Genomic DNA, 25,047 nt, shown 5'->3' with positions numbered 1-25,047 from the left:
TATGTTGTCTATAGTGCCAACTTAGTGAGGGCCAGTCCTGATTGCAGTCTCTAATTAGAACCATCTGTCACATAAATCCAAGCTATGTACAAGTGTTTGAACCAAACCTGAGACACACACTAAACTCTTGCACATTTGGAGATTACAGTTTAATTAAGGACCAGTTGAAAAAATAGTTCTTTGTCATATATAAAGACATGATACAATATGATATGAGATATGATATGATATCAGTGGTGAAATCCAAATTTTTTTACTACTGGTTCTGTGGTTGTGGCTTGGTGGGCATGGCTTGGTGGGCGTGGCAGGGGAAGGATACTGCAAACTCTTATTTATTTTTTATTTTATATATAATTAAATTTATATACCACCCTACTCCCGAAGGACTCAGGGTGATGAACAGCCAGAAAGTAAAATATACATAATACAAACGTTAAAAACCATTTAAAATACATTAAATACTTTGGCCAGATTTAAAACACCCCAATTATAAAACCAATTTAAAAACAATTAAAAGGGAGGTTAGGCCAGACCAGCCTGCTGGAATGTTTTGAGGGCGCGGCGGAAAGTGCGCAGATCTGGGATCCTCCGTATTTCCGGGGGGAGTTCGTTCCAGATGGCAGGTGCCCCCACAGAGAAGGCTCTCCCCCTGGGGGCCGCCAGTCGACATTGTTTGACCGACGGCACTCTGAGAAGACCCTCTCTATGGGAGCGTACTGGTCGGTAAGAGGCTATTGGTGGCAGAAGGCGGTCTCATAGGTATCCCAGTCCTAAGCCATGGAGAGCTCTAAAGGTGGTAACCAAAACCTTGAAGCGCACCCAGAAGACCACCGGGAGCCAGTGCAGCTCGCGCAAGAGAGGAGTCACATGGGAGCGCCACGTTGCTCCCGTAACCACCCGCGCGGCCGCATTCTGGACCAGTTGGAGCCTCCGGGTGCTCCTCAAGGGGAGTCACATGTAGAGAGCATTACAGTAGTCCAGGCGGGAAGTGATGAGGGCATGAGTGACCGTGCGTAATGAGTCCCAATCCAGAAAGTGGTGGATCAGGCGAACCTGATAAAAAGTCCTCCCAGCCACAGCCGTGAATCCAGGAGGACACCCAAGTTGCGAGCCCTCTCCGTGGGGGCCGACTTGCCCCCAATAGTCAGTGATGGCACCAACTGACTATATCGGGATGTCGGAAACCACAGCCACTCGGTCTTGGATAGGTTGAGCCTGAGTCTGTTTCACCCCATCCAGATCCGTACAGCCTCCAGGCACTGGGACATCACTTCAAGGGCATCATTGGGGTGATCCGGGGTGGAGATTTACAACTCTCCATTCCCATCTCACTCCAGGGGAAGCGTACTGCAAAATCTCCATTCCCTCACCACTCCAGGCGAAGGATACTGCAAATTTTCCATTCCCTCACCACTCCAGGGAAGGTAATGCAAAATCTTCATTCCCACCCCACTCCAGGGGAAGAATACTACAAATTCTCCATTCCCACCCCACTCCAGGGGAAGGATACTGCAAAATCTCCATTCCCACCTCACTCTAGGGGAAGGATACTACAAACTCTCCATTCCCACCCTACTCTGGGGCCAGCCAGAGGTGGTATTTGCCGGTTCTCTGAACTACTCAAAATTTCTGCTACCGGTTCTCCGAACTGCTCAAAATTTTTGCTACCGGTTCTCCAGAACCTGTCAGAACCTGCTGGATTTCATCCCTGTATGATATGATGATAGAAAGAGACACACAATGGAGTTGTGTGGGAGAGGGCAAAAGTTACATTCAAACAGAATTATATCATTAAGAATGTTATCATTAAGATAACAATTGCTTGGCCCTTGGTCGAAATGGCCAGAAAAGTTATATAAAATTGAAAAGTTCTAGGAAAATATTGGTTTGGTTACAGTCTGTTACAGTTCCTTTGCTTTTATAATAACATGACATGAGAAGCTCCCTATTATATGTTAAGGTTAATAATAAATGAGGCTGTTAAATCCCACATTTGTGAACAGTCTGCCACTTTCTATTCCATCAATGTATTATACTTCTTTCTGCTTGGAGGTGGTCAGTACTGACTCCTGATGTTGTATTAATGTGAACAATTCAATATGGATATTCTTTCTCCCCAAAATAAGTGACATTATTCAAGTTGCCTCTGTGTAATAGTGAGAAGTCATGCAACTGTAAGGTCTGATCTCATACTTTATCTTCTTGAGTACACATGAGAGGCTAGAAGTGAATAATGGCAACTGGTAAACAAATGGTAAGAGTAAAAAAGGATCTACTACCTCATGCTAGCTGGGAGAAGAGAAAGAAGAAAATTTGAAGCCAAATTTGGAAAGAAAATTGAAAAGAAACATAACTATTTTATAAGCAGCTCTTAAACTTTAAAGTACACTTTGGACATAGATTGTTAGATAGAGGTGTTTGCATTTATTTGTTTGTATGTTTTCTGCTTAAGTGTCATATATTTCTGAGATTAGAGTCAGGTTGACATGGTAATATAAAAACCATACTGACATACTCATAGAGTTAGTTTTGATATTTGTTTTTTACAAGAAGGGCCAAATAAAAATGCATGGGTTCACATTGTATGTATCCTTTACAACAGTCTTATCCTTATCCTCCTAATGCATTAGGGCAATGACTTCCAGAATTAGTCAAACCTTCTAATATTTGAATGTTTTAAGTTCTAGTACGCGGCTAAGAAAATTTTCTCTTTGAAAAAGTTTCCATTTTGTTCAGGGTTAATATTGATGATGACATGAGGGATGGAGGATATTAGTTTTCCATGAACTAATTATAACCAGATGAGACTTTTTAGTAAAAACTCAAAACCCAAATACCTCTCTCAGTTTGAGTTCACAGATTGTTTCACAAACATGTTCCAGATTTATGTAAAATTTACAGGAGGAATTTCCCTTCAAAGTTAATGCCAGATAAAATAAAATTGAACATAGTTTTTCAGTAAAATAATATTCAATAACTAAACAGTATCTAAAAATAGAAACACAGAGGTATGGCAGTTGCTGTCAAGAATAAATTAACTCTTGAATAATAGAGCAAATTACTTCTAGAATAATTATGCTGGCCTTAGTAATGAATATTTTTCTTCAACAACTTCTGCCTATTCAAAATGCATTCTAGCCATCTTATTAATTTCACATATCTGTAAAAACATCCCCATGCTTTCTCTGATACATCAGGCTACTATATGCTTCAATCTCCAGAAAAGCAAGCCTGTCAGAATCAGAAGTACATTACTCTTGAATAAAGAGATAAGAACTCCTTTAACTCAAGCTTGATCCTCAGCACTATATGAATACAGCCAGATAGGATATTTTGCTAACAGCATGTAGAAGCTGTTTGTCATCACCTTTTCCCAGTATGTTTATCCAACCTCCTACTTTAGCCCAAACCTTGGGATTTGCAGGCTATTTTCCATATGAGTACTAACAAAGTCCAATCCTATTTCTTTTTGAAGAATACCAATGGTTAGCTACATGCTTCTGGTTGTTTGGATTCAACCAAAGAGACATCTGTCAAAATACATATAGAAATTAGAATTGGATCACTGGTCCCCTCACCCAATATTATTGAAATTGATTGGCAATGACTCTTTTAGCTTTCAGGTTCATTTTTAGAGATACCAAGGAGTGATAAGTGGATATTCTGTATGCAAATGTATACACTGAGCTCCAGTGCTAATTTTTCTTAAATTAATACACATTGATTGCTGTATAAATAACTTTGTAAACGGAGATAGTCTCATAGAGGTTTTGGTTCCTTGGAAGAAAGGCAGGTTGTGATGGAAATAGTAGGAGCAATACGATGATCTCTCAGGCACCAGACTAGAATCCCAAAGAAAATGGCATGCAGGGCAAATTTCTTTTAAATCTGTCTTAAAGAAATGTATGTGAATGCCGGGAAATATGGAAAGCTAATAGTGAACCTGCAAGAGGGAATGTATATATAGGATAGCACATATGTCAAAGTGGGATACCCTACTTTAAATAGTGCAGAAAATACCCAACAATGCCTGCTGAAGAAATACCTGCAGAAAGGAAAGGACAAAATAAATTTATTGGAGAAGATATTTCTCAGCAAGGACCAGATATCTTTGTACAAGGTATTGATTGGTGACACCAGGTCTGGTATAGTGTGTATGATGAATTCCAGGCAAAAATGATGAGTTGTCAGGGACAAAATTGGGAGGTATGTAATTGTCCCCAGATGTAAGATCTTTGGTAAGATTCCAGTTAATGGAGTTTTACTGATGTTTGATTCACTTGTTCAGGACAGAAAAGATACATGATGTATTAGAACAGGGGTCTCAAACTTGTGGGGCAGATGCGCCACAACCACCCCCAGTTTAGCAAAGGGGAAAAAAGTTGTGATATATCATGTGACATGTCGTTGCGAGTTTAACATCCCTGTATTAGAAGTATGCTGTTATTATTGGATGCAAAACATTGCATCAGAAAGACAAACTCTTTTGTTTTATCCTCCCAAACTTTGATTCTTTTCAACAGTTTCTTTAGAAAATATGAACTAAATTATATTTGTGTTTTAATGGCTAGAAGAAATTAATAAACTATTATTTAAATTGATTTTTGTATCAACTATTTGACTAGCCACAAAAATAAAAGCAGCATTTTAATACTTTAATTTTTCTTTTATTACATTTAAGTTAATATACTGTAGATAAACCTGCTACTGTAAAGCATGTGTTTAAATTTTCACTTACCTACATGGAAAATAATCTGATTTATTAAATCTGTTCTTGTAAATAACATTGACTTACATGTTGAAGTGTACTTTAAAACCATTGATTTCACTCCCTTTTATTCCTTTTCATAATTTAAAATGTTATTTAAATTTTGGGGGAAATAGGGTCTAATATTAAGTATTACTTACAGTGGCTTTAGATGTCCACTTCTACGAGCTTTTGATTACAACAGAATTTAACATCAATTATTTTTACATGAGATTGGATCATCTAATCCTATCCAAGACTATTTATTAGGTACCTTTAGCTTGAAAAGTTGTCTTACTTCAAGAAACTCAAAACTCTTTGCACCAATCAGGTACAATAACACTGCTGAAGAATACAGGAGGTGAGAGGTGACATTGAATTAATAGGAAAAATCCCATCGCATTTGTTTTTAATCATGTTACCTGATTGTGCAAATATGCTGGAACTGCGCATTTAAGTGTTGCAACCAAGTAGTGCTTCTAAATTTTCCATAATACATGCTATACACTGTATACATTTTGAATACTGCAATATATATTCTGGTCAATAAGGTGTGGGGAAATAAATTCTTTGATTTATTTCACCCTGTAGTGACTATAAAACAGGACCAAGGCCATGGTCACATTTACCCTGCAATTTTTGTCATATCTCTGTGCTCTTCATATTATAAACTCAGGTAGAACTCAGTCATTTTAAAATTAAATATTCCAGTTACTGTAGATTTTAGACAAATTTAACTTTCACTATGGCGAAAAAAACTTTAAAAGTTAAACGATCAGTATTGGGGTAGTCTTATTAAAATCAATAAAACTACTCAAGTAGTTAACCGCAGGTTCTTCAGGAAGTAGTTACCAGCCCAGAAAAGTTGGAAAACTCTTCCAGTTTAATTAGATAATTGGGGAAAGTTGGCCACAATTGATGACAGGCTCATGTGATCCTTTCATGGTGAATTCCTGAGAAGGGATTTTGTTTTAATTCTGCTGTTTTGGAATAAAAATTCAGTGGAACTCCTTCAATCTTTTTGCAATTCTGCATGGTTGAACATTCAAAATGAGTTTGTGTATCACCCCCAGGCACTGATTCAGACTTGATTGGGGCAAAGCAGACTCCATGTGCTTATTTTATTTTTTTATATACGTCATCTGGGAAGTCATACAGCCAAAGGATCAGAAAATGCCTGGCTCCCTTGCCAAATCATCCCCTATCCTTTATTCAAATTAGAAGGGCATCTTAATCAACAAGTTAGGCGACCTCAATGCAGTGGTAACATTAGGTCAACCGGGAAAAGCGTAGGGACCGATCTAAATGCCCTTTTAGAAAAAGAAAAAGAAACAACCAACAATCCTTATAATTATCATCATCTGCTGCTTTTCCCTCTTCTGGCAAAGAAACACGCCATCCATTTGCAGAAATCGCCCGCGGAAACGTTACATCAAAACTAATCACAACGATTAAAATCAGCTTTTCTGTGCAAGAGGAAAGTAAAAAGCAAGTTGGAGGCTGGAATGAGCCTGCTTTTTCCAAACCAAAAACAACAAAAAAAAAAACAAATATCTGGAAAAAATACATACATGTGCGTGTGCATTTTGAAAGAGATCAATTCAATGCCCGTGTGATCAGTTAATTTAATTTAACTTTTATTTTGGAGATTGATTTAGACTGGAGGTAGAGACATGAGCTAATTGTATCCTGATCCTTGCCTTGAGGGGTTTCAAAACCCCTGGAGCAACTATTCTTTGTATTTTGTTCTGTCTACCTTAGCCAAGCTATTGCATTTCTCTCTGGTATAGCGAAGAGAGCAGATCGCTGCCGGGAGAGAGAAATATCGGGAGGAAGGAAGGAAAAAAGAGAGGGGGGAAAAAAAGGACTTGGAAAAAGAGACATACACACTTCGCGGCTTCAATGTTTCAGGTAAGATCTGGATGGGTTTGTTATTATTTGCTAAGAAGGGTCTGCTTGGGACTCTGGGCGCAACTCGCTTTTACGCATGTGCCAGGCAATGGGTGAGCGCCGCACATTCCTAGAAATAGACGAGGAGAGACACCGGACTGGCAAATCTCCAGCCTCCCGGTTCACTGGAACTGGGGCGCTGCGAGTTTACGAGGGCGGGCTGGGCTGCGACTGGAACGCTCCTTCTGGCATCTCTCCCAGCGGCTTCTCGCGCAGTCTTTTCCGCCTGCCGAGCTCGCCTGGTCCGAGCGGCTACCGATTTGGAAGTGATCACTTTCTCTCTCTCTCTCCCCCCCCCCCGATTCTCCTGACCCTCGTCTCCCCCTCGCCGCCCTCTTTTCCAAAAAGGGTGCAGCCAATCCATCCCGTTGCGTGGCGCCGCCATAAGCGGCTGCTTTTTGCAATTAGCCGGGCTACACCGCGCGCGCGCGCGCCCGCGCCCCAGCCTATCTCGACTGCTTTTCCCGGCGGGGCTTCAGGAGGGTTTGCTTTTTGCTCGCTCTCCCTTCTCCTCTCCGCGCACGCAAACCGCCGCCTCTCTTTCCGAAGAGCGTCGGAGTAACAAGCGGGAGAGGGGGGGGGGAGGACGGGCCGCAAGCGGAGCCTTAGACTAGTATTGTTCGGCGGCTCTCTCCGCCCCCAAGCGCCCCAGCTGGCTTGCACGAGAGACGCCATTATGGGCGAAAAGCGCGTGCGTGTGTTCAGCTCTTGCCCCCGGGGGGGGGGGGGGCCTTCGCTTTCTGTGTTAACAGGAGGCACCTTCCCCAGTAGGCGGGCTGGCGGGGGCGCGCTCTTCCCCGCGAGCCAGCTAAAAAAGGTAGCCCCCGCCAACCCCGCCCCTTTTCCCCCAGCTTCGGACGATTCTTCCTCTTGCCCTCTTGTTCAGGTTGGTAAGGCTCGCCTTCTGCAGGCCGAAGGCGACCCGAGCTTTCTTGGGAGAGCCCGCTCCTCCTGCGGCGTCCTTTCGTCTCCCTTTTAGCGCGCTGCTCGCGGCTGCCCCCTTCTGGCGGGTTCTTCCTCGGAGAACGGGCGCGTTGCCTCCTGCAACGGCTCGGCGAGTCGCGGAACCTCGGCGAGGTTATCGCTGCCTGTCTTCCTGCCTGCCGAGCTGTAATACCGGGCATCTTAAAGGGCCAGAGCTTTGCCTTGAGGCAAACTATGCTTGTACGAGAAGACCAGAGGCTGCTTAAAACTCTCAGGAAGGAACGATGAAGGAACCGGCGAAGGCTTTATTCGGTTGCATAGCACGCTGCGTACTGTGATGGGAGGGAAGAAAGCCCATTCAAAAAGTAGCCGCTGAAAGTGGTGGGTGGTAATCTGTCGGGGGTGCAACGCTTTCGCGATGCGTCACTGGAGATAGAAATTAGTGGTTTTTAATGGACGTGAATAAGGAAATAACTTGTGGGGGATTTCCTATGGTGTAAACATGCTCAAACACGTGTCGTAGCTACCCTACTGGCCGAGCTAGCGAAGTCAGTCATAGCGTTCCTGGTCGTAGGCTTGTGTTTCCCAACCTATTTCTCGGCTAATTCCAAACACCCCCCCCAACAATTGTGGGAGGATGATTTGACTGATTGGTTTATTAAATTTGTCCGGCTGCCCAATTCAAAACGAGTTCGGGAAGCATACAGGGTTAAAAGCAGATGAAAAACAATGATCAAAAGAGATTAATTGCTCAGTACTAGTGGCTGCGTTTGCAGGATATTCATAATTTAGTTAACCGTGATTTTATTCCCGTCACAGAATATTGATCTGTAAATTAACCACGCATAGCAGGCAAAAATGGTAGTGGGTTGGTTTCTTGATTTGAGTATTGATGAAGAAAGTTGAAAAATTGAGGTTCAGTATTAATCAACTTGGAAAGACTACTTCTAACAACATACATTTGAAGGCAAGTTTAATATTTTAAACTTTAGGACTTTAGGGAGTGCCTTTCAGATCAGGCCCAAAGTGAGGAGCTACATATTTAAGATTGGATGGAGCAATGAAATTTGCTGCTTGAAGGTAACTATAAGTGGATATACCATCCAGTATCGCTGTGGCTTAAGCTTTCTTCAGTCTCGGTGGCATCAGCTCAATGGATAAAACACAATTAGTTCAAATGAAATGCCTTAATGTTCTGTGGAAGGCATGCAAACAGTTATCTTCAAATAAGTCTTTGCTTGTTTTTTCCCCCTTCTCTCTAATTCCTTCTTTTCTTGAAATAAAGGAAACAGTTATAACATCACAATTCTCTCAGAAATGTTCGCCTTCTGGTTTCAATCAACAAAACTGGCAGACACATACAAGTTTATTTGAGCATACCCTCTGGGCACCAAGCATGCTTGGATTGTTTGAGCAAATTAAAAATAAGGAAAATGGCTTTTACCTTCTCAGCAGTTAGACTCCTAAAGAGTCCTTCTACTTTGAAAGTGGAAAAACAAACAAAAAAAATTAGGAAAGAAGGGGATTTCCTAATATACCTAAAATAATTTATTTGGCAGATTTGTTTATATCAGTATTTCAAATGCACAGTTAATGAAAGAGTGTAGTTGTACATCTTACTTTGAAGTAAGGCCGTTTGAATTTAGCGGGACGAGTAAACATCCAGAGATACAAGCTGTTGCAGAGTTACATAACACACAACTATGGTAAGTCTAGTCTGTTGGGTGTGTATATGCATCCATAAGACATATCATAAAATTTAATTAAACCTTTTATGGACTAATATACACATCTGGAATTTTGAGCGTGTATTGTGGATTCACTCACAAAATAGCCATCAGAGTGGCTTTACCAAAAAAGCAAACTCCTGTTGCTTCCTACCATAATCTCCACCCCCCCAGGACATTCTGTACTTTTCTTTGAATAAGGATGAGGGTGTCTTGTTTTTGTTTTCTCAGTGAAGAGCAATTAAACCACAAGAAGAAGAAAAGTCGGCACTAGAACTAGCATTACAGCACTCAAGTATAAATTAGACAGTTCAAGTGGGGTACATATAGGAAATGGGGATTAACTAAAACACCTCAGCTTGAAATAGTTAATTTGCCATCCTTCTTTTCTATTAATGTAATTTCCCAGTTTAATTATGGCAGGAACAAGACACACACAAAAACCAGTTCCATGTTAATACATCTCTGTCCTCCAGAAGAGAGTTCAGAGACTGACACTCCATGTCATATGTAGAGTGAGTCCACAGGACTTCCCTTGGTACCCACTAACTCTATTTTTCACATTTCTTAAAGGGAGTCTGAATGAATAAAGTGAAATAATGAGAGAAAAAGAACAATGGGTGAATGAATAGATAATAAGTAGGACATTGGTTTGCTACAAAGCCTCTGGGATCCTATTTCTTTATAAGAATATTTGAATACCATAATGTTTCCATAGGATGGGAGTGAGTTTGCCTTTAGGTAAGTGGATATTTTATGGCTGGAGATGCTGTTATAGCACCCACTTCCTAATTACATATACCGGTACCTCACATGGCAGCCATTTTGCATACTGAGCACAGGCTTTTACAACTTCTAATGTTCTTTTGGCCAAAGACTATTTCTCTTCTATGCTCTGTGTTTCCTTTTGGCAGCTTCCCATGAGCTGCTTATTCAAATTTCTCTCTGCTTCTCATAAGCTTCCAGTGAGTCTTTTGAGGTAGGCCAGGTCAGGAAACAGAATTCATGAAGATTCCAAGAATGCTTTATTGTTATAGGATATAATAATAGAATTCTGAAAGTTTGTCAAAGCGCCTCCTTATCCCCTCTTATACTAATCAGAATCAAGGCAGACCTCTTTGAGTTTTTTTCTCACACCTTTTCATTTTACAGGACTAGGTTTATTAATCAAACTTGTATGCTGCCAATCTCGCCAAATGTAGGCAGCTCATAGACATTGAATAAAATGTACGAGAAAACATTAAAACAACAAATAATCTTAAATTTAAATTCAATCAAAATAAAACTAAGCAGGACGGAGAGGGAGCGAGCAAATTGTGCATAGTGAGAAGGTGGCGTTTTATCTACTCCATTAGGCACCTCCAAAGTGTCACAATCCCATTGGAATCCCAGACTAGTTTGTTTATTTATTTATTTGTTCGATTTATATGCTGCCCTTTTCCGGAGACTCAGGGTGGCTTACAATGCGTTAAGTATAGTTAACACAGCCATGTCTTCAAGGCCTTTTGGAAGGCGCAAAAGGTGCAAAGATCCAACCTGTGTGTGTGGGGGGGGGGAAGAGATTCCAGAGGGTGGGAGGTATGGTAGAACATATTCCTTTAGACCAGGGCTGTCAAATTTAAGGTCCTCAGGCTGGATGCGTCACACGCTGGCCATGCCCAGTTTAGCGAAGGGGGGGAAAGTCACGATACATCACGTGATGACGCGAGTTTGATACCCCTGTTCTAGACCCTGGCATCTGAAATTCCTTGACTGGTAGGGTCTGCAGCATGTAGTGTCTCTTATTTTCCCTTAATGACTCCTGCACACTTTCTCCAAGCTTATGATTTCATTTGTCTACAAGCAATAACAACAGCACTTGGATTTATATATTGCTCCACAATGCTTTACAGCATTCTCTGGGTGGTTTACAATGTCAACCTATTTTCCACAACAATCTGGGTTTTCATTTTACTGGCCTTGGAAAGATAGAAAGCTGAACCGGTCAGGATCGAACTACAGACTAGGGTTTGTTAGCCTGCAATACTGCATTCTAAACACTGAACCATCAGGCCTCCTAAATATTTGTCCATATTTCCTTAACTCTGATTGGCCACTTTAACGTCTTTGTTTTCTTTTTACCATCTCCACTCTTTGTGCCTTTGATAGTAGCCAAACTGATGATCAGAGATTTCAGAGTGGACGAAATAGAGATGTGATTATAAGCTATGACCTATATGTTACAGGATTGCTATCCTTATTTTAGACCCACATTCCTCTGTAGGCTCAATCTCTTTCAGTATTTTTATGACCTAATAACTTGTTTGTTGGAAATTTTCTGTTTAATTATGTTCCCTATCATTTGCAAATTTACATTTATGATATTATTCCAATTATGTAGAAATCTAATTACACTGGGATACTGCAATTTTGCTTCCACATTAAAAGACTTCCTGAATTTAAACCCCCCCCCCCAAAGTACATCAGATTTAAAGCAGGCATTAATTTCAAATCCTATTTTCTTTAGTTTTATACATGCATACTTATTACTGGTCATTAAATAAATCAGAGACCAGTTATTTTAAATCCACCCTATAGCATTCAATGGGATAAACACTAGATTTATAAATTGCTTTATTTTTGCATTTTGGTCTGGTAGGAATATAAAGACGCTGTTAGGCAAAGTATTTGTGGTCCTGGATACAAAGGACTGAATACTGCTGGTGACCTTTTGATCATTCAGCTATAAAAATCCAATCACTGAAACTGATCAGACATAGTGCAGAAGGAAGGGTTGAGTTTTTATTCAGTTTTAGTCTGATGCCATTTAAGTTAAGCTGCACACTTAGGAGGACATTTAAAACTAATTCACTCTGAGAGACACTTATTGAAATTTAATATCATGTATGCAAAATGACTGCAGTGAGATTGGTGTATTAATTATGCCTGAAGCATGACACAAGATGTTCTAGCACACACTAGAGGTCTCTCTTATAGCTAAGATGTGTCTTGTTTACAGTTATTTCTAATCTGAGTTTGAATAATATCAACTAGAGCTGTAATCTTAAAACACAAATTTATTTCAATACTTTTTACATAGTGCTGCATAGCATGAAGGTTTATACACATTCACTGAAATATACATTCAGTGTATATCCATGAAAGTAGTTGGGAAATTCTGCACCTTTAAAATGAAGATATTAGCCTTGATTTTAAAAAATGCTAGGGGAATCTAGTAAATGGATGTTCTGTATCATGAATATATGGAAATAAGCTTAACAGGTTCCATCCAATCTACCTAACAAGCATTTATACTTTTGTAAAATAAAATTTATTTTGTTTGCAATAAAGTTCAAGAAAACTAAGAGGGAGATTTAATTATTTACTGTTTACATGTGGTTGGATGATTGTTTTAGTCTTTATTAATAATGTTTAGTGTTACTTAGTAATATATGCAGATGATTTAAAAGATGCAGGTAAATTGTTAATTAAAGTAAATCCATGACAATACATCTTTAAGATGCAAACAGCCATTTCTCAAGAACCAATGGATTTGAATTCAATGATTACATAGTTACAAAATTATATCATCACAACTGATATTAATGTTTAATTGTAGTTCTTGTGCTTCTTGCATTTACTAACAGATATTTTAGCAGAATAAATAGAATAGTACCTACCAGTTCCACATTCATGATGCCACAATATGACTATTTATGTACTGCTGTATATACTTTGGTGCTCTACATCAGTGGGAATCTTGCATAATTTATGTTTCTGTTGGTACTGAGAGCTACTCAGTGCATATATTTAGAGACTGCTTCACCACCACTGATTTTCTGTTATATGTGCAATAGTGATGGGAAGGTAAAGTGAACCGTGGGCCTTACATTTAGTATATTGTGAATAGTGTTATGAAAAATAACTAATCCATGCCATGGGAAATTATAGTTGATTTTTGCAGACCAAGTTTAGTTAAAGGTACCGGCGCAAGCATACTGTCCTGCCCCCGATCAATAGCAACAATAGATATTTGTGTTTTGCACATGTTCAGATACTTTTATCCAGGGTTATTTGCATTTTTATCCTGCTGTTACAAAGCATGCATAAAGAAAAGGCAAAAGATGGCTAATGCCATAAATCCATCTAGTGCACCATCCTGTAATGATGGACCATATGATCTTCTAGCTAACTCATAATTCTAGCATGTTGGTCCTGTATTTTTCCTGAACTTTCACCACTACTATGGCATATTTCCTCCTTAAATGAATTTATGCAATGAAAACTTTTGTGCACTGAAACCCCTGCCAGTATCATTGGATGAACAATGTTTTTTCAACAATTATGCTCATGAAGGTATAATCATTTATAAAGTAGGTTAGGGATTTATCACCTTACTTAAATATGCCGTTTAAAAAAAGTTCCAGCTGTTATGGCATATAGTAAAAATGCTGAGAGTTATAGTTGGGTGAGAGTGAAATCTAGCCATTACACCCTTTGGCAGACTCATGCTGTTCAGCAAAAGACAACAACGAGGGACCCTTTTGAAAGTTTGTAGATTGTCCTTCATGATCTCAAATATGATCAGAAACACAGATTGTCACACATTTCGCCAGCAATGCTGTTCATGTAGTTCAACTGTTTGCTCTGCATTTGAAGGGGAAGAAAATCTGTCAAGAAAAAAATTCTCTCTCCGATCCCTATTTCAATTCATTCATTCATTCATTCATTCATTCATTCATTCATTGCTACATAGTGGCACATTGGATTTTCCAGACGAAGGGGAAACTCCTTATTTTTGCACCCAGGAGCAGAGTTATTTAAGTACTTGCTTTCATTATAATTTTATATGTAAGGTTGGATAGTATCTTACTTTTTCTTGGAGCTTCAGTCAGCCTTAGTGTAAACAGCTGCTAATACATAAGAATTATTCTGTCCTACTCTCTTATCCTTTATTTCCTTGTCCTACTTTTTCTACGTTCTAATCTATTTTTTTCTCTTCAAACAAAATCATTTAAAATGCAAATTTTAGTGTAATTTTAACTACTTTTTCGCCTTCCCTTTACTTGCAATGCACTGGGAGTCATGACCTTTGCTCCCTGCTTTTTTCTTGATTCTACTGGCATGTCACTGCCACCCTTGAACAAAAAGAAACAATGCTCTATCTAGCCCACTTGAACAGTAATACTGAGCAGCAATGCCAAGACTGGACCTGAAATTGAGTCCTGTTCCTCGACTTCAGCCTTAACACCACTGCTGCCACTCAAAAGTGGCAGCCCTCAAAAGTGGCAGCAGATCATCCGTGGTTTCGGGGTGGAGTACCATCAGTACGCTGACGACACCCAGCTGTACATCTCCACCCCAGACCACCCCAACGATGCCCTTGAAGTAATGTCCCGGTGCCTGGAGGCCGTATGGATCTGGATGGGGAGAAGACCGAGTGGCTGTGGTTTCCGACGTCCCGATATAGTCAGCTGGTGCCATCACTGACTATTGGGGGCGAATCATTGGTCCCCACGGAAAGGGCTCACAATTTGGGTGTCCTCCTGGATTCACGGCTGTCTTTAGAAGAGCACTTGACGGCCGTGACCGGGAGGATTTTTCATCAGGTTCACCTGATTCGCCAGTTGCATCCCTTTCTAGATCGGGACTCCTTACTCACGGTCACTCATGCCCTCGTCACCTCCCGTCTGGACTATTGTTTTTTTTTTATTATTGAAAAAGTTTTCAAATACAAATTTCCCCCCCTTTTTTTCCCCTCTCCCTCCCCCTCCCTAACCCCCCCTCCCCACCCATCCCCCCTGTGACTTCTTCATAACAAAAAAAAAAAACCTAATTCATAACAGATTACTTACTCCCTCCTCTAGATATTGACCTTTACTTACTAAAAATATTATTAATATTATAACATCCCCCTTTATCCATACATTTCAGAAAAGAGAAAAGAAAGGGGAAAAAAAAGACATTATACTATGATATTATAGAATAACTTCTCCACTTTAAAACTATACAATAAGTCCTACTTTAACATTTAATCTTCTATATATATTACTATAACATTTCAAAGCGGCCTTCCCCATAAAATCTAGTTTAACATTTATTCCACTCTATCCATTTCCTCCACTCCCCTAAATATGTCACTTAAAAATCCCTTTTCTTAGACTAATCAATCTACTAACTAGCTTATTCACCCACTATCATGCAAAATTACCATACACAACATTTCTTAATATCTTTGATTCACTGCCCACACTACTTAAAAATATATGTCTATATTTTCCATTATATCTAAATAAAAAAAAAAGAAAAGAAAATGACTTTAAATTTATAATCCATATAGTATCTTCTTTGAGGTCTTTCCACTGGATTGGTAGAACCAACATCCATAATCGGGTAACATAGCTTGCTGGTGCAACAGTTTATTCAGGATCTTCAATCATATCTGCCCCCATCAGTAGTAAATATCTTCTTATATGTATAAAAGTAAAAACAACCACCCGAGTGACATTATAATTATATTCCATATAGTAATAATTATTATTATTAATTATTATTAATAATATTAATAATTCCCATCATCGTAGTGGGTAACAACCCGATCTTCTGCATGCCCCAGCATAATTCTCTTGCCTTGTGATTCAAGATAATATAATATGTTTATCAACACAAAAAGAAATTCCAAAATGGATAATTCAAATCCATCAGTTTAAGGCTCGTTTCACGTCCCCAAATTACGGCCATGCAGAGATCTGCCACAATCCTCAGGATGATATTAACCAATACGTCACCTCTTCTGTGTTTACACATAATCATTCATATTTTAAAATCACTGGCTTCACTGTTGCCTGATTTAGAAATTTCTATTTTTATGCCACCTATTTCTTTTTTTTTCTTTTTGTGGGTTTGGTTTCCATCCTGGTTTCCTTTCTACAAATTGTGTATCATCTGGTCGGTTTTTATTCTGCTTTGTAGATTGGTCTTGTTGGTTTTGTTTTTGTATCTCATGTTTCTTTTTTATCCCTTGTATATCCCCTAATTGGTTTCCATACTTATCCTTGCCTTGATAAGTGATCACATTAAGGTTAGATGCCACTTCTCTCAAATTTGTAGATAGTCCAGCTGGGGTATCCAATAAATCCAAAGGCAATTCATCTGGTACAGTCTTTGTAATTTGATATTTTACCTTTATTTCCAGCTCCTTCTGCTTATCCTGTATTATACCTGAAGATGTTAAGTTCATTTTCAACCTATTTTGATAAAATTCTTCCGCTCTTTCAACAGTATTTAGCTGATATCTTTCTCCTTGGTATCTAAATATAATACCAACTGGGGCGTCCCACCTGAATGGGATATTTCTCTTTTTTAACTCATTCACCAGAAAACCAAATTTCTTCCTTTCCATCAATATCTTAGGTGGGAGTTCCTTGTAAATCCAAATCTTTCTTCCATACAATTGCAAATTAGAATTGAAGGAATTTTGCACGATATTATTCCTAATTTCTTTATCTGTAAAATAAATCACCACATCTCTAGGCAATTGCCTTTGCTTGGCAATCCAGGAGTTGATTCGATAAACTCTGTCAATCCTACAAAACACTTCGTCAGGTTGAACCTTTAGAATCCCAGCTAGAAATTCAGAAGATATTTTCCTTAAATCATCTCTATTATTTTCCTGCAAACCTCTTAATCTTATCGCATATTCTGTGAAATTATATTGTACCATTAAAATCTCTTTTTCAATCTTCTGTTGCAGATTTTCTGCATTACCATACTTTTGATCAGCATCCATTTTAGGTTTTTCTTCTAAGCTATTATCCTGAGTGTTTGTCAAATCATTTTCAATTTTTTGAATTCTATTGTCCAATTTATCTTGAATTTCTTCCATTTTAGACTCTAGTACATTAGTATTTGTGTCCAACTGTATCATAAATTCTGTAAAACCATTAGCCACTTTTGAGAGTTTTTTCTCCAAAAAATCAAACTTAGATTTCACCAATTCTTTAATTTCCTGCTTAAATTTTTCAAGTTGCTGATCTCCTCCCTTCTTTCAATCTCCTCTATAAAAAATTCTATTATATTAAAATCAGGTTTCTGAGACTGAAGAGTTAAGACTTGTTCCTTTAAGTTGTTGGTGGGGGAATCCCCCCCCTTCTTGTTTATCTGACTTTATGAGTCTCAGTGCCATGTTTCCGCCCAGGCAGGCTTTGTTAAAAAAAAGCAAGAAAGAGAAAAAAAAAAGACTTCTTTCCAATCAACAACAATATCAGGTCTCCAAGGGAAAAAAAAGAGAAAAAGACACAGGAGCGAAGTTTTGTCTACAAATGTAGCCAGTGGTATTTATTCCGCTACATTGTAGTAATAGAAAACGAAAGGACTTTCCCTTTCAGCCTCTCCTCCAGCCGACGTCATTTTAAAAGGCTTTTTTTCCTCTTTCTTTTCCTCCTCTCTCTTAAGTAATTTTTTAAAAAATCAGTAAAATACTTGCGGTTCAGTATTACAGGTCCAGCTCACATTTTCTTTGAGTAGTCTGTTAAATTTGCAGGCTTGCTTTTGACACCTGGCTCTGCATCAGCAGAGGTCTCCCAAAGCCCGGAGCAGCGGCTGGGGATACGGGGCATCTCATCCGCTCCGTCCCAAAAGTAAAGGAAAAACTTTTGGGACTCCGCAGAGAGTTCTACCCACCCCTGCCGGCTCTATCTCCGTTTCCTCATGGAAACGGAGTTTTTTCGAGCCACCATTCCGTTGTGAAGGCGGCTCTGACAGGCGATGGAAGCTGACGATCCCAAAGGAACGTCTGGCAGCAACAAACAGCAAACCGGAAGTCCCGTCTGGACTATTGTAACGCTCTCTACATGGGGCTCCCCTTGAGGAGCACTCGGAGGCTCCAACTGGCGCAGAGTGCGACCGCACAGGTAGTGATGGGAGCGATGTGGCGCTCCCATGTAACACCTCTCCTGCGCGAGCTGCACTGGGTCCCGGTGGTCTTCCGAGTGCGCTTCAAGGTTTTGGTTATCACCTTTAGAGCGCTCCATGGCTTAGGACCTGGTTATTTACGGGACCGCCTGCTACCACCAATAGCCTCCCACCGACCAGTACGCTCCCATAGAGAGGGGCTCCTCCGGGTGCCGTCGGCCAAACAATGTCGACTGGCGGCCCCCAGGGGGAGAGCCTTCTCTGTGGGGGCACCTACTATCTGGAACGAGCTCCCCCCGGAGATACGGAGGATCACGGATCTGCGTACCTTCCGTCGCGTGCTCAAGACTTTCCTATTTCATCAAGCCGGCCTGACCTAAGTCTTTCCCCTTTTTAATGGAAATTTAAAATTTGGTTTTAAATTATTGGGGGTTTTAAATTTGTTCAGCCAAATTATTTAATTCGTTTTAATCTATTTCAAATTTTGTATTTATATGTTTTATTTTATGAGTCCTTCGGGAGTAGGGCGGTATACAAATTCAAATAAATAAAATAAATAAATAAAAAAGGCCACCTTGAATCACTCCCTCAGGCAATAAAACCTTGAGGAATGGTGCAATTGCCTCTGCAGATCAGGATCTTCTGATCTTCTGCAGACCAGGGTCCTCAGGATCTTCTGCATGTCCCTTACCTTCGGGCAATGTTTTCTTTCTTTTGACAGACCCCTGTGGCTACCAGAGGCTGCTCCAAGTTGCAGAAACTGCTCTTGAAGCAGTTTCAGAGAATGTTTTTCTGCAGGCTCTGCAACCTCTAAAAACTGCATGGAAACACAACATGTTCTCACACAATTTCAGAGGCCATACGAGAGCAGGGTCCTCTGAAGCAACTTCTGGAGATTCCAGAGGCTATGCAAGAGTACACTCCATTCTTATACAGCCTCTGCTGCCTCCAAGAATCATGCAAGAAGAAAGTGTACTTTCAAGAACAGTCGTTGAGTGTTGGTGAACACTTGTGTATTACCCTTAGTGCATCACTTTTGTCATGTGTGTCATGACTGATCTAGGATGTGTAGTATGAAGTTGCTCTAGGAAAGCACAATTTGACTGATTTTTTGAACTGAATCAGTGTGTGTGTGTGTGTCTGTCTTTTTGTGTGTCTATGCGCATGTGTTTCAGTTTCTTTATTGGATTTGTCCTGGCAATTTGGTAAATCTGGTCACTAGGACTCTTTCAAAATAGTCAAACATAGTTTATTCTGAATTGTATTTTCATAAAAGTATGGTGTTTTTTCCTGTGTTTAAGTGCAGTTCTGTTCTGTATACTCTTTATCATAAATTGCATATCTGGATATAAAATTATTTGATGTAGAATTTGCAAATAGCCTGATCTACCTTACAGACAGCAGGAGATTATTCTTGCTCGCCATCTCCATTTCATTTCAGAAGCATGAATCTGGAAAAATGGATCTAACTGTTTGTTAAAGATAATTATCTCTCCTCTACTCCAATCATGGGTGCATCTCCCTTAAAAGAGGAAATATAAATGAAGTAAAGATAAACACGAATGGGAAAATTTCTTACTTGATGTTGTTTCTATTTTGTACTGTTTTGGGAACTAAGCTGCAAACCACATCCTGTTGGAAGAAAAGCAATGCATTTTACAGAACAGTTCATATATGAGATTGCAGTATATCATAAGCGAGAGCAAGTATAAAGTGCATACACACAACACAGCACCTTCTGCTCAGAAGCAAAGCAGTTTCAAGAACCATAGCAGCTTCCCAGGGAATCTCGATATACCCATTTGCCCAATAGGCCTAAACAGTTTAGCCTTCCAGTCCTTTAATGTTTTGCCAATAGCATCCTTTTCCTGAGGTGACTTGCAAGGATTTCTCCCAGTGTCAGAAGGAGAAGATGGAAAAGTCCAGACAAAACGTTTGTGTGATTTTCTCAGGCTTTGTGAGGGAAGGGAGTAAGAAAAAGAACCATAGTAGGAAATTTAGAATCAAACTATTTTTCCCTCTTGATTCCTTCCCCTTAAAAAAATATAAAACTTGAAAAATGCTACTTCAAGTCAATCCATTTTTCCTTCCCAAGTTTTTGGTGTTGCATTACCACAATGCTCTGGTGCTGCAGTTTATGCTGAGGGGTGTCTGAGTTTGATCCATCCTTGAATTAAGATATGGGTGTCAACTTCAGAGAGTGAATGGGCCATATCTATAAGTATTTTGAAGCTGATCAGAAAGAATTTAAACATTAAAAAGAGTTTTATTAAGATAAATTTCTGAAATCTTTTAGAAATTGGGCAACCAGCTAAGATGAGAGAAAGATGGGAAGGAAAGCCTGGTCTCAGTTCAAAGAATTGCTGATTCAGAAAGGAGCAATTTTTTAAAGCTGTATGAAAAACACATGAAAAGTGAAAAACGGGAAGACTAATACACATTCATAAATAGATTATTTTATTAAAAATAAGTGCACTTTGCAGCAACCAATAGCATTACCAAAAATACATGGCCTTGCTGGCAACCTTATTTCTTCTACAAGTTATGTGCTTTCCTAATTTTTTTAATTATGTGCATTTCCTAAAATTAAGACTACACTGTACTATGTGTCTATAGAGCACCACTTGCATATTGGAAATCTCATTGCCTCTCACTCAGAATGAGTTCCAAATGTTATTAATCAAATTTGGAAACCTGCTTATTAAAGATTTGAAAGAAATACACTAACTATACTTGAACAGTATTCAAACTTTTTTTTTGGTTGAAACAATTTCAGGTGAATGGTTTTGCCTATGGACAAGTGAATTGAACCACACCAATAGTATGTACTTTTATCCAATTTTCTTTTGTTATGTTTTCTTTTTAATCTGGGAGGAAATATGTATGTGTATAAAGAAATCCAGATACTTTTAGGGTATCATATAGCAGGTCGGAAAACAATCCTGAGAAGCAAAAAGAAAATCACCCTTTTTTTGGCTGCTTTTCTGTGTAATGCATTGTCTCATGGGCAGCACATATTCTCAGTAGTTCAAACTTCAATCTTTGCGGCTAGAAGGAGTCAGTGAGATAGTAGAGCTATTTCTAGACAGTAAAAGTTAAGAGTACCAGATGGTCTTATGAGATAGCAGGGCCCTGAGTGTAAAAGGATGAATGAATGAATGTTAATGCATAAAGAGATTCTGACTTGGCAGTTTTTAATTCCATTATTAAGTTAATAATTTTGCTATTTTTTTTTTAGAAATCCTGCATATTTAAGTATCTTTTTCCATTACATGATAACGAAAAAAGAAATCATGTTATAAACACTTGATTTATGTATGTAGTCACTGAAAAATAAATTAGGATGTGATTTATTAGAGGCATTTATCTCCTTGTCCTACTAGAGTAGAAAATGTCTTAGATAAATTATATAGAATCCTATAGGCCCATTTTTTTCTCCCTGATTATGTGCATTGGGCAAACATTGCCTCTCATAGCTGGCTGCATTGCCTCTTTTGAAGAAAACAATCTTTAAATTGAATATAATATATGATCCTATACTTAAAATTTCAAAGTTGTTCCATGGATTGCTGAATTATGGAAACAACAAAGAATTGTGTAACATTCTAAAAATGAAAACATTCATTATAGAATAACATTATACAGACTGGCATCTACTCCATCAAATGTGTATTATCCTGGATTGTCAAGCATGAATTCATATGGGTGTAGAGAAAGAGAAAATGTAAACAATACAGTCAAGGGAATCCAAAGAATATAATCTTTACAATTCCATTAAATGACCATTCACAAATTTATGTAACTGGTCCAGATTTTTTAAAACATCTCTTTACATTCAGTTGCCATTTTACTTGATTATTTATACTTTTCCCCCTCAGCAGCTACCTGTACAAGTTCTATGAAGTGATGGTAGTTTTTATGCATTTGGATAGAGTGTATTCTGTAAGGTTTCAATCAGGTGGGATTCAGTCGGTTCGGACCAGTTCAGGTGAACTAGATGCTAATTTTATATCTGATTTGCCGAACAGGTAGTTGCAAGGACTGGCTGGCCATGCCCACCCCACCCCTCCCAGGAGTCTCCACATGGCCTGTTTTGAATGCCAGATAAGTGCAGGGCCTGCGTGGAGGCTCTGGGAGGGCAAAAGACAAGCTTCCCGGAAGTTCTGAAAGTCCAGCCATTTTCGACCTCCCAGAGGCTCAAGAAAACCCTCCGGAGCCTGGGGAGGGTGAAAACACCCCTTCCCCCATGGTGCAGAAGGCCGAGTAGACCATGCCTACCATGGCCACGTCCACCCAGCAACTGGGCAGAGAACTGGTTGCTAAAATTTTTGAATCCTATCCCTGGTTTCAATATATACATAACTAGAAAAAAACAGGCAAATGAATGTTTGTCTCCTTTTGCAGAGGAGCAGGTTCTTTGTACACAGTACCCTTCTCTTTAACCTTTTAAACTGAATTTGGAAGGACCATAGGTCTTCCTTAATGTACCTCAATAAAGATTAACTTACTGTATTTCAATGGCCATAAAATATATGAGAAGGTAGAGCCAGGGTAGAATTGCAAAGACTGTAGTTAAGCTCACCCCATGATTAGTGTGCTTTAATAACAGAGTATCAGCGTTGGAAGGGATCTTGGAGCGCTTGTAGTCCAACCGCCTGCTCAGGCAGGAAATCCTATACCATTTCAGACAAATGGTTGTCCAGTCTCCTCTTTAAAACTTCCAGCCAAATTTATCTAACTTGTTTTATTTCTATTTTAAATTTTGTATTTATATGTTTTATTTCATGGCTGTTCACCGCCCTGAGTCCTTCGGGAGTAGGGCGGTATACAAATCTAATAAACAACAAACAACAACAAACAGTGTTGGAGCATCCACAACTTCTGGAGGCAAGGCGTTCCACTGATTAATTGTTCTAACTGTCAGAAAGTTTCTCCTTAGTTCTAGATTGCTTCTTTCTTTGGTAAGTTTCCATCCATTGCTTCTCCTGCCTTCAGGTGCTTTGGAGAATTGGTTGACCCATTTGTGGTGACCCCTTTGTTGTGGCCCGTACGTGGCCTGTGTGGCTGGTGGCTGATTCAGACAGCGAGGAGGCTGGTGTGGTGCTGTGCCAGCAGCCTGTGCAGCTGTCACTCGAGTCAGCAATGAGGCTGGAGAAGATGTGGTGCCAGAGGCAGGGATTCAGCCAGGGCCTTCAGAGCCTCCAGAAGCTCCCTTAAGTGAAGAGGACGAAGAGGAGGAGCCTCTTCTCGATGCACGGGCGCACAGAGCTGCCAAAAGGCAGGAGTGGCTCTTTAGGAGGAGGTCTCCTCAAGAGTAAGGTTTGGAGCTAATTGGCCACTCCCTTAGCCTATTTAAGGAGGTACACCGACTGAAGCAATTTGCAGGGAATAACCGTTCACTCTCCTTTGTGCTTTGATCTTAGTTCTCTGCAAATTGCTTCTGGGCTTTCTGCCAACCATAGTAAGATTATTCTTTGGATTCTTGCAGGCTGTTAAGAAAGTTAATTAACAGCCTTTGTTTGTAATCCCCCCCCCCGATTTTATTTTAGTAAACTAAGGTTTGTACAGACTTTGTGTGTGCTGTGTTCTTTGGGGTCCGTAGCTGGGGCAGAACATCCTTAGATATTGAAACACTGCTATAATGTCACCTCTCGTCCTTATTTTTATTAAATTAGACATACCCAATTCCAGCAACCGTTCTTTATATGTTTTAACCTCCAGTCCCCTAATTATCTTTGTTTCTCTTTTCTGTACTCTTTCTAGAGTCTCAACTTTTTTTTACATTGTGGTGAACAAAACTGGATGCAGTATTCCAAGTGTGGTCTTACCAAAGCATTATAGAGTGGTATTATCATATTCTAGTTTATTAGTGCACAACATAAAATTATCCAGATGTTGCTAAATTGCAAGCAGCTCGAGCTAAGAGATTCAATTTAGCAACCTGTGGAAAGCATTTATGCTTCTTTGTTTTTTTTCAGGGATGAAAAGCATATAATAGAATAATAAAATGTGAAGGATCTTGGAGATCATTTAGCCTATCCAACTGCCCAAAGGAAGGAATCTATAACTACAGCATACCCAACAGAGGGATTGGGGGTTGTGACTTCCAGTCTTCCAAGTGTATTAAGATTATTCAGAGTTATAGGTGATATGGACCTACTTTTTTCCAGTTTGTTTTTGTTAATTTCTTCAATGTGGAGGTAATTCACTGCCAAAACAGCCTTGCACTCTCAAAACCTTTGGTGATTTCAGACTATGAGAGTTAGAGGTCTGCTGATTACATTCACACCTTTAATTTTGAGAAGAACCTCAAAGTACGGCCATTTTACCTCTGAATTTTAGTAGCAGAATTACAGAGTACAGCTGGGTACTTATCTCAGGTTAGTCCATGGAAGCTTATGATATCTATCTGTTGTTTTGGTGATGGTAGTAGTTTTTTAACTGTAGCAGAGTAACTCAATTACTCTCTAGTACTCCATACAACATTTCAAAACAACTACCACTACATACTGCCAACAGCAGCACTCCAGCAAAAATAATAAACTTCAAAGTCTTCTATTATACTAATTTATTTTGATTCCACTGTACTATCCCTATTTCAATACTTTTGCTGAAAAAAACTTTCTAGAGATAAAACTAGAGATAGCTAGTCCAATGGCTTTTGAAATTAATGTTCAGTGAAACATATTCAGAACTTACTCCAAAGTTTTATGCAACAAAGATTACATAGACAAATTGAACTGGGATTCCTATTTAATAGCTTCCCAAACACAAAATCAAATTTATTCAAAGGGTAAATGAAAATTC

The 25,047-nt window shown here is 39.3% G+C and overlaps 1 protein-coding gene across 3 annotated transcripts in view; it reads left to right on the top strand.

Moving 5' to 3' along the window:
* Positions 1–6,000: 6,000 nt before the first annotated feature.
* KCTD1 (potassium channel tetramerization domain containing 1) overlaps positions 6,001–25,047 on the top strand; it is a 97,684-nt gene continuing 78,637 nt past the window's right edge. For 2 of the 3 annotated variants that reach the window (XM_087890508.1, XM_087890505.1), the window contains exon 1: positions 6,504–6,658. Coding sequence is in view for 1 of the 3 variants with exons in the window: in XM_034429642.3 (XP_034285533.1) it covers positions 6,650–6,658 (9 nt within the window). In the remaining 2 variants the exon portion in view is untranslated. Of the gene's footprint in view, positions 6,659–25,047 lie in introns of all 3 variants that reach the window. The other variant, XM_034429642.3, reaches the window with a different exon arrangement.

The sequence above is a fragment of the Pantherophis guttatus genome, chromosome 3, assembly GCF_059756535.1.
Source record: "Pantherophis guttatus breed Tessera chromosome 3, ASM5975653v1, whole genome shotgun sequence".
NCBI lineage: Eukaryota > Metazoa > Chordata > Lepidosauria > Squamata > Colubridae > Pantherophis > Pantherophis guttatus.
This window is presented reverse-complemented; position numbering and strand designations above follow the sequence as displayed.